The 13,026-nt window shown below is 40.8% G+C and overlaps 1 protein-coding gene across 2 annotated transcripts in view; it reads left to right on the top strand.

Moving 5' to 3' along the window:
- The window catches only part of TPRG1 (tumor protein p63 regulated 1), a 338,983-nt gene that overhangs the window by 248,233 nt on the left and 77,724 nt on the right, over positions 1–13,026 (top strand). For both annotated transcript variants that reach the window (XM_063442810.1, XM_063442812.1), the window contains 2 exons: positions 600–794; positions 3,806–3,897. In XM_063442810.1, coding sequence (XP_063298880.1) covers positions 600–794; positions 3,806–3,897 — 287 coding nt within the window. The remainder of the gene's footprint in view (positions 1–599; positions 795–3,805; positions 3,898–13,026) is intronic.

Raw genomic sequence — 13,026 nt, 5'->3', positions numbered from 1 at the left:
CTGGGCAAAGTGCCTGGAAACACTTAGCGATAGAATGATGTGGTTTTCAGAAAAGCATCTCATGCTTCCATTAGTAGACATGTGATACTTCAATCTAAGTGAGTATACTCCAAGTAGAAAGAACATTCTAAGCACATGAGGGCGGACTAGAACCAGGAGGTAAAGGGTGAAACTAGAGAACGTCATTTGATAATAAATATCCAATTGTGACTGAAGTAGGGAGTTTTCTAGGCCATGAGTGCCAACCTACAGACCTCAGTCATCCTGGATTTCAGAATTATACTTAACATGTAACTGAGTACTATACAGTATCAATTATTTCCTTAAATGTTAAATGACAGGTTATGCATTATTATTTGTTCCTAGTGAATGAGGGGGGGGGGGGGGAGCATAGCTATGTCTCTGTAGGTGTAATTATCTATGTATATGTCTATCTATTTATGCCAAGTTGTGATTTTAATTTTATTTGGAAGCAGTATTTTGGGTTTTTGCTTTCAATACTAACCCTGTTTAAAGTAAAATTTAAGTCACCATTAAGGACAAAAAGAACAAATAAACATATATTGTAATATTCATATTTTTTCTTTTTTTTTCTGCAGATCTGTGACATGGCCCAAGTGGTTCAGAGCGGGGAGTTCCGTCCTGTCCAACTGGGGGGGCAGGAGCCCTCTGCACCTGAAGTCGAAAAGGATCCTGACAACAAACAGGCACAAGAATTAAAAGACCAGAGTCAGAAAACTGAATCTGATATTTCTAACCAAAAGTTTCTCCTACGGAAATTTTTTGTTGCTAGGGTAAGATCTTTACTATAAGTGACAACATACCATTGAACTTGATATCTTATAACCCCTGTTAGTGGCGTACAAACATGGGGCCCCGGTGCAAAACTGATCCAGGACCGCAAAGTACCCAAAGTACGCACTTCTGGGGCGACCGCATCTGGCCATCTGGATGTCACAGTGAGAACTGTGACACTCCCCTCTTCCCCCCCTTTTTGCTCCCCCCCCCCCCATACAGACACACATATGGAAAGGCAGAGACACACACATACAAACAAACACACACACATACAAAATATGTTAGTCACCCTCCTGTTTCCTACCTTTTAGGTGCAGGAGGGTGACTTTCCCTAGGGTCCAGTGGTGGCTGAATTGTAATTTAATAAAATTGCTACTTTTCTCTTTTATAATAACAGCAGGCCACAAATGTGTGTTTATATCTCTCTGTTATATTTAACCCTTGGTGTAAACTTGTTAATCCATTTTTCCTATTAGATGGGAAATAGATCATGGGAATGATATATCCCATTGCATGGGTAAGAACCCAGTGACAATATAATGAGAAGCCCTCCTCTCTCCAATGTAATCATACATTTTCTCATGTCTATAGAGTGAAGTAATATCTGATAGATGTGTGCAGGATATATAGTAAACTTATATTAAATATGTCTAGATAATTAACTTTCAAAGTACACTGTGAATATCATTACCCATATGCAATCTCCATCGTCTGCACGAGGACTGTATTTGTCTTGAGTGGTAGTGTGCATATATAGACAGGTGTCTATAAATATATATGTAACTTTAGGGGACTGTTGGCAGGGGGTCTTTTAACAGTGACTTATTATTTTGCTCTTTTATTGGAAAGCAATTTATACCATCCACTGTACAAGATATTTTATGCCACATGAGAATGTGTGGTGATTTCAGATGTATAAATGTATCTCATGGATTTGCTGTAATATTGATCTCCATGATACAACAGTACAAAACAAAGAATCCACCCCCTCACCTCTCTTTAAAATTGCTTTTAGAATGTAAAAGCTTGTGTTGCGTGTGTTCACTTAAATTATCCTGCAGAGCTGGAATAATGATCACCGCAATCTACTTTGACAAAAAGGTCTACCCGCTGTTTGTATGACTGATGTTGAGAAGATACGGTTATATGAGAGATAGAAAGATTGAAGGAAAGGTGAATTAAAGTGGATCTGTCAAGTTCGGGGGTCTTTGTATATTTCGCAAAGATCTCCGAAATGAACAGATCCAGGCTGACTATTGTGGCCACCGCCATGTTAATGCTGCAGTTCTCTTTGGATCGCGGCACTTCAACTACTAGGATCCATGTCACTTTTGTACTCGTGCGCATGCATAAGAGTACTACACTGAGTTCTATGGAGGACGCTGTGAGACCCCTGGATCCTCCATTGACAAAGCCTGAATCCTGCAGCCATCATTTGTGATGGCAGCTGGGACTGAACAAAAATTAACAGAGGAACTCTGGCTTTACCTACTTTGTCATTTGGTATCTTTGGATTGAACGGGAAATAAAATCCAGGGCCATAGACCCACACATTCGGAGTTTAAGCTCCCCCCGCCCCTTCCTGATGACGCCCCTTAAGGGACACTACAAGCATCAAAACAATATTAGTTTAATGGAGCGATATCAGTGTATAGATCATCCTGCTCCAGTCTCAGTGATCAGTTCTTCGCTATTTAGGAGTTAAATCACTTTTGTTTATGTATATGTTGTTTTATCAACATGTCCCATGGGTGTGACTCATACAGCCTGTATGAAAAATTTTCACATGTAAAAAACTGCTATGTTTACATTTGAGGTTAATCCAGCCTCTAGTGGCTGTCTTCCGGACAGCCACTAGAGGTGCATCTGCGACGCTGGAGGCGAATTTCGCCTCCATCGCGCAGAGCGTCAATAGGAAACCATTGAGAAATGCTTTTCTATGGACACTTTGAATGCACGCGCGCATGCACATTCCGCTCCAGTGACGTTGGACGGGGAAGCTAACGTCGAACGGGGAGGAGAGGTCACCAGCGCCGAGGGAGCCCGGCGCTGGATTAAGGTAAGTGGCTGAAGGGGTTTTAACCCCTTCAGCACCACGGGAGGGGGACCCTGAGGGTGGGGACACCCTCAGGGCACTATAGTGTCAGAAAAACCGCTTTGTTTTCCTGACACTATAGTGAGCCTTTAACAAAGCAGAAGATAAAAATATTCTAAATTATAGAGACTGTGCAATAACGTAAACATAAGCATTAGCTCTCTCTTTACAGGGAATGTATAGAATGATTTTTTTAAATGGACACTACACACTACTGCTAAAACACTTCAGCGTGCTGTAAAGCTTTATGTTTGAGGAGTGTGTCCTATTTTTTTCATTTTGCAAAAAGTGCAGATTTATATAGAAATAGATACTTTTATAAATTAACCTTGTTACAACCGCCTGTCTTTTAATGCAATGGCAGAACCCAAGAGAACTGGAGGTTTTGCACACTTTTTTTTAGATATACACCCAATGTAAAAATGCATAATTAATTGCATGCAAGTTTTCATTTGGGGTATATCTACTCAACAGTGATTTTATTTATTTTGTATTTGGACAGTGGAGTATCTTTTTGAAGCATGTACAGGGGATGTATTTTTACACGTGTCTTGCAAAGAGATATCTAATGTTTGAACTTCCTTTTCTGCACAGTCTCTTTAATCTCGAATTTCTTCTCTACTACTTTGTAGTGTGAGTCACAGCCAGGAAAGGTGTGGCTAGGAACTGCGTAAACAGCAACAAAGTGATTTTACAGCAAAATGGCAGGGAACTGGGCAGTTAGACTGCAGGGGAATGATCTATACACCAACACAGCTTTACACATCATTTTCTTTAGAGTACAGCTATGCATTTGGTAACTTATTGTTTTTTTAAGTAATGTTAGATGCTAATTTTATTGGTACAAGACACGTTCTATTAACGTTGTGAAAAGAAAAAGTAAGGTCATGTTATTCTATGCTTCCTTTTCAGCCAGGAGCGTTTGACCAAGCTGTCAATGATTTATCAAATCAGGTGGTGGCAAAAGACAACGAACATGTCCTCAGTTCCTGGCTATTGGCAGAGTAAGTAACAGCCATTAATATACTGTAATGCATGTAAAAATGGACAAGAGGTTGCCTGTTTTCAAAGGGTTAAATATTTTTTCAAGGATTGGTAATGGCAAATGCCATCATAATAATCTGTTTTATTCTGACATTCTCATCTGATAGAGACTTTCCTACCCGATTAGCACTAATATGGTTCTACAGTAGCTGCATGGATACCATATATAACAGTGCATGGTGGCGTAAGGTTTTCGCTGACCACATTGTGAAGACAGAATAGAATTTTAGTGGTTCTTACAGAGTTAACATTTTAAAATGAGCGATCATTTGCATGTCTACAGAATCTCTTAGCTGTAAAGGCTCTGATACAATGAGCAAACTGTGCCAGTCCTTTATTGGCACTGCCATCCTGTTTGCTTTTTGTTTCTAGTTAAACATATCCCCAGTAGGTCGCTGTTGAAGAAAAATAATGACAAAAACACTGAAGCGCCATTGATGACACCTTACTCTGGAACAGAGATATGTTTTGTAATTAAGGCTCTGAGCAGGTGGCAGAGAACAGCTTGTCGAAAAATGCATTGTACACAAGCTGAGGGTGGTTCCTTTTGTTAAAGGGGAAGGCGTGCCAGGAAATTCATATTTACATCACTTTGATACAAAGTAAAGATGATATTATTCTGAGGCAGTAATATCGTGGCATATAGTCAGTCAAAAACAAGAGGAAGAAGAAATGTATTCAAATTACTCTTTAAAAAGGGTAGCTTAGAGAACTGTGAATGTTTATCCATATCATGTCATTATGGACAAAAATTATTTCAAGTCACCACAGATTACTGTTTAGGGAATAATTCCATAACTCTGTACTCAAACATGTTTACATTATAGGGGCGCTGCCAGAACTAATCGTAACAACACAACATATATGTATAATACACTTATCAACTCATTTTTACTTTTAATTGTACTCACCATTATCTTTATCTCTCCCATATCCTATATCTTACTGCCTTTAGATGTTAAATCGGCCCTGTCACCCCTCCTCCAAAATGAGTATTTCATAATGATATAATCTTTATGAAATACTCAGATTGACAGTGTTAGAATTTCACTGAAAATTCCAACCCAGGCAAAAGATATACTGAGACATAGTATACATACTAGTATGTCTCGGTATTTTTCCTCCACTTGACAAAAGGGCGAGCTACATTTTGTCAAGCTTGCCATTTCCCCCAGCCATCACCAGTGATGCTGTAGCAAGTAAAAAAAAAAGCTCTTTCTGTGGAAGATCCCGCGGGCCCACAGGATCCTTTTTGGACATCAATGATGTACTCTCATGCATGCGAAAGAGTACACTACTAACGTCGGCTCCTGGCATCTGAAGCATCAGGAACTGAAGAAGACTGGACGGAAGTGGACAAACAAAAGGAGGAATCTACACTCTTGTCTGGTCCTAATTCATCCAGGCCTGGGGCTGGCTAACCCCACTCCAATGGTAAAACAATAAATGTAGTCCGGGCACTCACTTATTTAGCAGTTTTATTGGAAAACAGGAAAAATATGCAACTTTTCGATCTCAACTGAGAGAAAAAGATCTCAGTTGAGATTGAAACATTACGTGTTTTTTCCTGTTTTCCCAATAAAACTGTTGCATAAGTGATCCTGAGTGCCTGGGCGGGAGTAAATGGCAGCACCCTTGAGGGATAGGTTCAGGTAAGTAAAACCTACCTTCTCCTACCCGCTATGGCCCAATGGACCTTCAGCAACCATGTCACCATCGGGGCTCTTTTCAATTTATGCAAAGACCCCAGACAGTGACAGAGCTGCATTTAAGCTAATTAGAGCAGACCATCAATATTGAAATTGGTCTTACATTTTTTTGTAATGTGAAATATGCTGGCACTTTATAAATATTATATAATTTCAGTTAAAGATAAAAGGTCATACCGGGGACTCTGATCAGCAAGGGCAGCCTGACAATTTCCTCATTCTACCCTGTAACTAACTTTGTTAAAATATGTGCATTGCACTGGGTGCTATTTGTTCCAAGCAAACATTTTCTTTCTTTCAAATGTTGTGTGTTTGCACAAGATGGGAGTACACAAGCTGATTTTTCAACCTCTATTGCTAACTAATACACAGGCACATGGCTTTTTTTTGTCCCCTCAGACATTTATCTAGAATTTGTGAGTCTCTAATACCCAGCACATATGCCAGGAAATTAAATAAAGTGCTTGGCAGCGTATGTGTCCAAATGATTAACACATCAGCCTACTGCTGCTTATTTGTCGCCCTCTAGTGACAGAACCACATTCATACACCCAAAATTATATCTTTATTTTGACTAGGGTGTCTTTGGATTATTCTTATGAGAATAAATTGATAAGAAAATAAGGAGGGCAGTGTTGGTCATTCCATCATGTAACTGAAGGATACATTATTCTTGGGAACAAATATATCATAATTGTAAAGTGTAGAAATGCAGATTTCTACAGTCATGCAGAAATACACCTCACAGAGAGATAGAGTAAGCAGGAGGAGAACGTGCAGGAGAAAAGAGAATAGAATGGAAGCAGGTTGGGCTCCGGAAGGAAAAATAAAATGATGAACAATTGCAGGAGCTACAAGAGTAGGAGAGTAAAAAGCACCAGGACAGACTGCATGACTTGTGAGATCAGAAGAAACATGGCCAGAAAGCAGCAACTCATCAAGATATGCATTATTAAAAAGAGAGAGAGGTGAGCCAACAGAAATTAAAATAGAAGATAAACTGCACCTTAAATATAAAGAGCAGGAAGAGAAATGACATCAGGGAAGGCAACAGGAACAACGACATACAGACTAAGGGTTCCTAGGTGTGCTATTCTCATAACTTAGAAATAGCACATGAACCAGCAACCGCACTACTAATTTTACTCTTTACTATTATTTTTTCATTCCACTTTTTTTAAACATTTGGGTTTGCAGCTATTAGATTCACTAGCTTAGCGGGGATAGCGGCAGGTGCCCTCGAAGGCATGGGAGGGAAGCAGTCTTATATTAGGTGACTGTGGGTGGAATTTTAGAGCCATGCTTCGCTCACCTGCCACTTTACGGCTATTAGAGCTTAGAAAGTTTACATACTTTTGGCTATCCCACTATTCAGACAATTTTCTTTACGTACAACTTACAGGCAGTTTGTCCTTATCAGTTATCTCGTGACAGTCTAGTAAGGCTGACAGTTTTCCTTTCCACCTTACTTACAGGAAACAATACTATTTGATAACTCGCCTGCCCTAGTGATCTGAGCCTATCCAGCTAAGGCTCAGAACCATGTGAGTGGATCTATTTTTTCTATCATCACTTCACCATTTATCAAAACGCATTACACGATAGTGTTTTTCACTTTTATCCCCACCTCTAGGTTATACAAACAGCCTAAGAGGGGGGTAAGCTATCCTATTTTGAGCGCTCTACCTACTGACTGGTGTTGGCATCTAAACCACTCAGTCTACCTTTATATACTATTTGATAACTTATTGGTATCACAGATCTATAGGAATATAATGAGGAACTATACCTCTATTCATAGATCTGTAGATATTATATAGGGTTTTTTTCACCCTTATTTTTGCTACTTTCCTTGCAACCCCCTCCCTTTCCCATTACCTTTTTTGTGAGGCTTTATACCTCCCCACCATCCCCTATGGAGCTCTGATTTTCGGCACTGACGTGTGCTAAATCTATTGGCTACTAGGCTAGCCCTATTATATACTCTTATCCCACTAATGATCAAGCTAGTTTTCTATTCGCCACTGCTCTTCTATTTGATACTTATCCAGCATACCACTTAAGATACTCTATCAGAGTCATATAGACTGAGACCTATCTTAAGACTATCGGTGACATCTTATCTTATGCAGGCTCTATAGGTAGTACACCTGGACAAGTCCATCATGATTGTCAGACCTTCCGGCATTCGCTAACCGTGGACTTCCGGGTTCTCGGAGCGCGGCCACTCCCCCTCCTATGACGTGGTCGTTCCCAGGGTTCATAGAGAGTCCGTGTCAACACCACAGTGCTGGATCAACTCGAAAGCTCCCGCGAACTTCAAACTGAATATTTACTTCTACTGTGTATCGGACCCGGACTGTTTAATCATTTACCCTCCTTCTCCTCTCCTACGACCTCGGACTGTTTTTGGATATTCTCTTGCCTGCTGCAACCTCGATTCTCTGTGGAATCTCCATCACCAATTTGGATTATCACTCCTTCATAAGTTAAGTAAACCAGATTGGCTCAAACTTAATATATAACCATCCTAAATCTAAGTGGTTCGCTATCTGCTCCACATCAACTCATAATCTTGTTTCCAACACCTACTTATTAATTATCTGCATCCTAATTTGGAACTTCTCGCTGGTTGTGTTAAATTTACCTTATCCTAAAACAACTTCAAACACCGCTGCTGGTTATAACCTGCCAGGAATTAAAGAGACAGTTCAATTTGATTATCTTTTTTATTTAAAGTAATAAACATTATCAACCTCAGAAATCTGCAGTTGTTTCCATCTTATCAACAATTGAGCGTTACAGATTGATCCAGCCCAATTAATGGATACAGCAGATCTCACTTCTGAAATCACCAGATTAAACCAAAGGGTGGATACTCTCACTCAAGGCATGCAAGATCTACAGATCACCAATGAAAGAATCCTTACTTATGTAAGGGACTTGCAAACCCATACTCCTCACACAGTTACACACTCGGCTAGTGACCCTGCTGTCTCCAACCCCGAAAAATTCTCTGGAGACAGGTCCCAATACCGAGAGTTCATCAATTCCTGCAAGTTGTTGATTGCTTTAAAACCCCGATCATATCCCACAGAAAGATCTAAAGTTTGTTCTGTTATTTCATTTTTGAGAGGTGAACCCATGGCCTGGGCTCATTCCTTTCTTGAGAATGATGATCCCATATTGGATTCTCTGGATGAATTCTTTGAAGCCATGTCTCTCCTTTACGAAGACCCAAACAAACAAGCGACTGCCGATTTAACCATTAGAACACTGCAGCAAAGAAACCGGCCTGTTGAAGATTACATTGCTGAATTCAAACGATGGGCACCTGAAACTCAGTGGAATGACATAACTCTACGTAACCAGTTCCGTATTGGGTTATCTGAAGCTGTCAAAGATGAGCTCTCCAGAACTGAACTACCTACTACACTAAATACACTTATTCAACTGTCAATCAGTATCGACAGAAGACTTAGGGAAAGAAAAGCTGAGAAATCACTCACTAGCTCTCTATGGAAAAAACCCTTCACCTCTTCAAAGGCACCGGAGAAACCTATAACTCCCGCTGAACCTATGGAAATAGGGGTTGTGAGAAGTCCTCTTACTCCAGAAGAGAGAACCAGAAGAAGACAACTGAACCTCTGCATGTACTGTGCTTCGCAAGAACATGTGGTCCCAGACTGTCCTCTATTGAAACGTCCAAGAGGCGGTAAGCATGGTTCTACCACGACTGTAATGAGTGTACTTCCTTCTAAACCAACCTCTCATTTCTCCTCTGTCTCTCTCATATTACAGTGGGACAAAGAAAGAATTACGACTAAGGCCATTATTGATTCCGGTGCTAATGGGGTGTTCCTGGACTCATCCTTTGTTACAAAAAATAAAATTCCTTGTGTTCAAAAACGTAATTCCGTCTCTGTCAGAGTTATTGATGGCTCCTTAATCTCCTCGGGGCCCATTCGCCTTGAAACTGTCCCTTTAAGGACTACTACTAATTATGTCCATTCTGAATTTCTTGTTTTTGATGTCATAAATTCTCCTCTTTATCCTATAATATTAGGGATAGACTGGTTACGGACTCACAACCCACTTATTACCTGGGCTCCTTTCTCTCTCACGTTTAACTCTGCATATTGCCAGAAAACATGTCTACAACACATCCCCATTTTGCATGTTACTAAGGAATCCACTATACCTTCCAGCTATTCGGAGTTCGCTGATGTGTTCAGTAAAAAGGAAGCAGAGACACTTCCTCCTCATCGACCCTATGATTGTCCGATTGACCTTGTTCCTGGTGCTCCTATCCCTTTCGGACATATTTATCCCCTCTCTGAATCAGAGCTAAAAACCCTCAAGGAATACCTAGATGAAAACCTCCGGAAGGGGTTCATTAGACCTTCCTGTTCACCAGCCGCTTCCAGCATGTTTTTTGTGAGAAACAAGGACCAGACTATACGCCCCATCATCGATTACAGGTCTTTAAATAAAATAACTATTAAGAATCGTTACCCTCTTCCCCTGATCAATGAGTTGATTGAAAGATTAAGAACAGCTACCATCTACACTAAACTTGACCTTCGTGGGGCATATAACCTTGTTAGAATCAAGGCCAATGATGAATGGAAAACGGCGTTCAGAACCCGATATGGTCTTTACGAATATCTTGTCATGCCCTTCGGGCTATGTAACGCCCCTGCAACCTTTCAGCATTTCATCAACGATATCTTCCGAGATCTCCTAGACGTTTGTGTCATCATTTACTTAGATGATATTCTCATCTACTCCAACAACCTTGAAGAACACAGAAAACACGTGAGATGGGTATTATCCAGATTAAGAACACACAAATTATACGCAAAACCAGAAAAATGTATATTTGAAGTCAATGAAATCACTTTTTTGGGATATGTTATCTCCCCTCATTCAATAAGTATGGATACCTCCAAAATAGATTGCATTGTCAACTGGTCTACTCCTACTAATACTAAAGACTTACAACGTTTTTTGGGATTTGCCAACTTCTATAGGAAGTTCATTAAAAATTACTCTAAGGTTGCTCATCCCCTCAACCTGCTCAATAGCAGTAAACGGTCCTTTGCTTGGAACGAAGAGGCTCAAGCAGCCTTTGATGAATTAAAACGGAGATTCACAAGTGCTCCCATTCTTCAACTACCTAATCCTGCTTTTCTCTACGTCATGGAAACGGATGCTTCTGATACAGCTATCGGGGCTGTCCTCTCTCAACACCAAACGCCTCAAGATCCTCTCCATCCAGTAGCTTTTTTTTCACGATCTTTGTCTCCTGCTGAACGAAATTATCCTGTAGGAGAAAAAGAATTATTAAGTATTAAAGCTGCATTCGAAAACTGGCGTCACATACTTGAAGACACACGCACTCCTGTAATTGTTTATACCGACCACAGGAACCTTGAATATCTTCATTCCAACAAAACACTCTCTGCCAGACAAGTACGCTGGAATCTTTTCTTTTCCCGTTTCAATTTTCAAATCATCTACAGACCTGGATCCAGAAATAAAAAGGCAGATGCGCTGTCCAGAATTCACCAAGATCTTCCTGTAAACGAAACTCAACCTCCTAAAATCATAGGTATTATTTCGTCATTAACTGATGATATTAAACATCTTAAAGAAGAAGATCTTGAACTTCCCAAACAAGACAATCTATCGAAAAAGGACGGGTTGTACTACTTCAAAGACAGGTTATACATTCCTCCCTTGCTTAGGAATAAAATACTCTCCTTGATTCATGATTCCCCTCTGGCTGGTCATCCTGGTACAAGAAAAACACTGGAGCTGTCTAAAAGATATTACTGGTGGCCTCGCCAGGACAGAACCATAGAATCTTATGTAAAAAACTGCCCAACCTGTCTGAGATCAAAATCTGACCATCATCCACCATTCGGTCAATTACTGAGCCTACCTGTTCCAGAAAGACCTTGGCAGTCCATCTCAATGGATTTCTTGGTAGAACTCCCTCCTTCGCAACATCATACCACCATTCTGGTGGTGGTAGACCGTTTCACCAAGATGTCCCATTTTATTCCTTTAAAGAAATTACCCTCTTCATCTGAACTTGCAAAAGTATTCATCAACAACATCGTGAAACTCCATGGTCTTCCTGAAGAAATCATATCAGACAGAGGAACACAGTTCACCTCCAAATTCTGGAATGAGATGTGTTCCTCCCTCAACATTCAACGTAAATTATCTTCAGCCTATCATCCTCAAACCAACGGACAAACAGAGAGAGTTAACCAATGTCTTGAACAATACTTGCGGTGTTATTGCTCTCATTTACAAGATGATTGGATCACGTGGTTACCAATGGCAGAGTTCTCATACAACAACTCGGTACACACTAGTAGCAAAATGACTCCATTTTTCTCAAATTTTGGATTCCATCCTTCTTCATTCCCCGATCAAGGACTTCCTTCTTCTAATCCATACGTCTCCAACCATAACTCGTTCATGTCTGCCCTCTTCCTCAGGTTACGTGATAACCTTAAAAATGCATCATCTGCTCAAAAAAAGTTTTTCGATACTGGTAGACGACCTTCCCCTACTTACAAGGTTGGTGATCTGGTATGGCTCTCTTCAAAAAACATTGTTACCAACCGTCCCTCAAAGAAACTAAGTTCACTCTTCCTTGGCCCTTTTCGTATATTGTCACTCATCAACGAAAACGTGGTTAGATTGAAACTTCCACCTACTATGAAACTGCATCCAGTCTTCCATGTGTCGTTGCTTAAACCACACCACTCCGACCCTTTCATGAGGGATGTTCATACCACTCCTGATCCCATTCTGGTACAAGGTGAAGAGGAATACGAGGTTCAGAGGATTCTCGACTCACGAATCCATCGTGGTTCCTTACAATATCTTGTCCGGTGGAAGGGCTACGGAGTTGACGAAGACTCATGGGTGTCGTCCTCCGCGGTGCATGCTCGTCGACTTATCAAAGCGTACCATGCTCGCTACCCATCCAGACCTCGTTGACAGCATCCGGTGGCTGCTTCTTATGAGGGGGGTTCTGTCAGACCTTCCGGCATTCGCTAACCGTGGACTTCCGGGTTCTCGGAGCGCGGCCACTCCCCCTCCTATGACGTGGTCGTTCCCAGGGTTCATAGAGAGTCCGTGTCAACACCACAGTGCTGGATCAACTCGAAAGCTCCCGCGAACTTCAAACTGAATATTTACTTCTACTGTGTATCGGACCCGGACTGTTTAATCATTTACCCTCCTTCTCCTCTCCTACGACCTCGGACTGTTTTTGGATATTCTCTTGCCTGCTGCAACCTCGATTCTCTGTGGAATCTCCATCACCAATTTGGATTATCACTCCTTCATAAGTTA

The sequence above is a fragment of the Pelobates fuscus genome, chromosome 2, assembly GCF_036172605.1.
Source record: "Pelobates fuscus isolate aPelFus1 chromosome 2, aPelFus1.pri, whole genome shotgun sequence".
NCBI lineage: Eukaryota > Metazoa > Chordata > Amphibia > Anura > Pelobatidae > Pelobates > Pelobates fuscus.
Note: the sequence above shows the minus strand (reverse complement) of the source record. Positions and strands in the feature narration are given on the sequence as shown.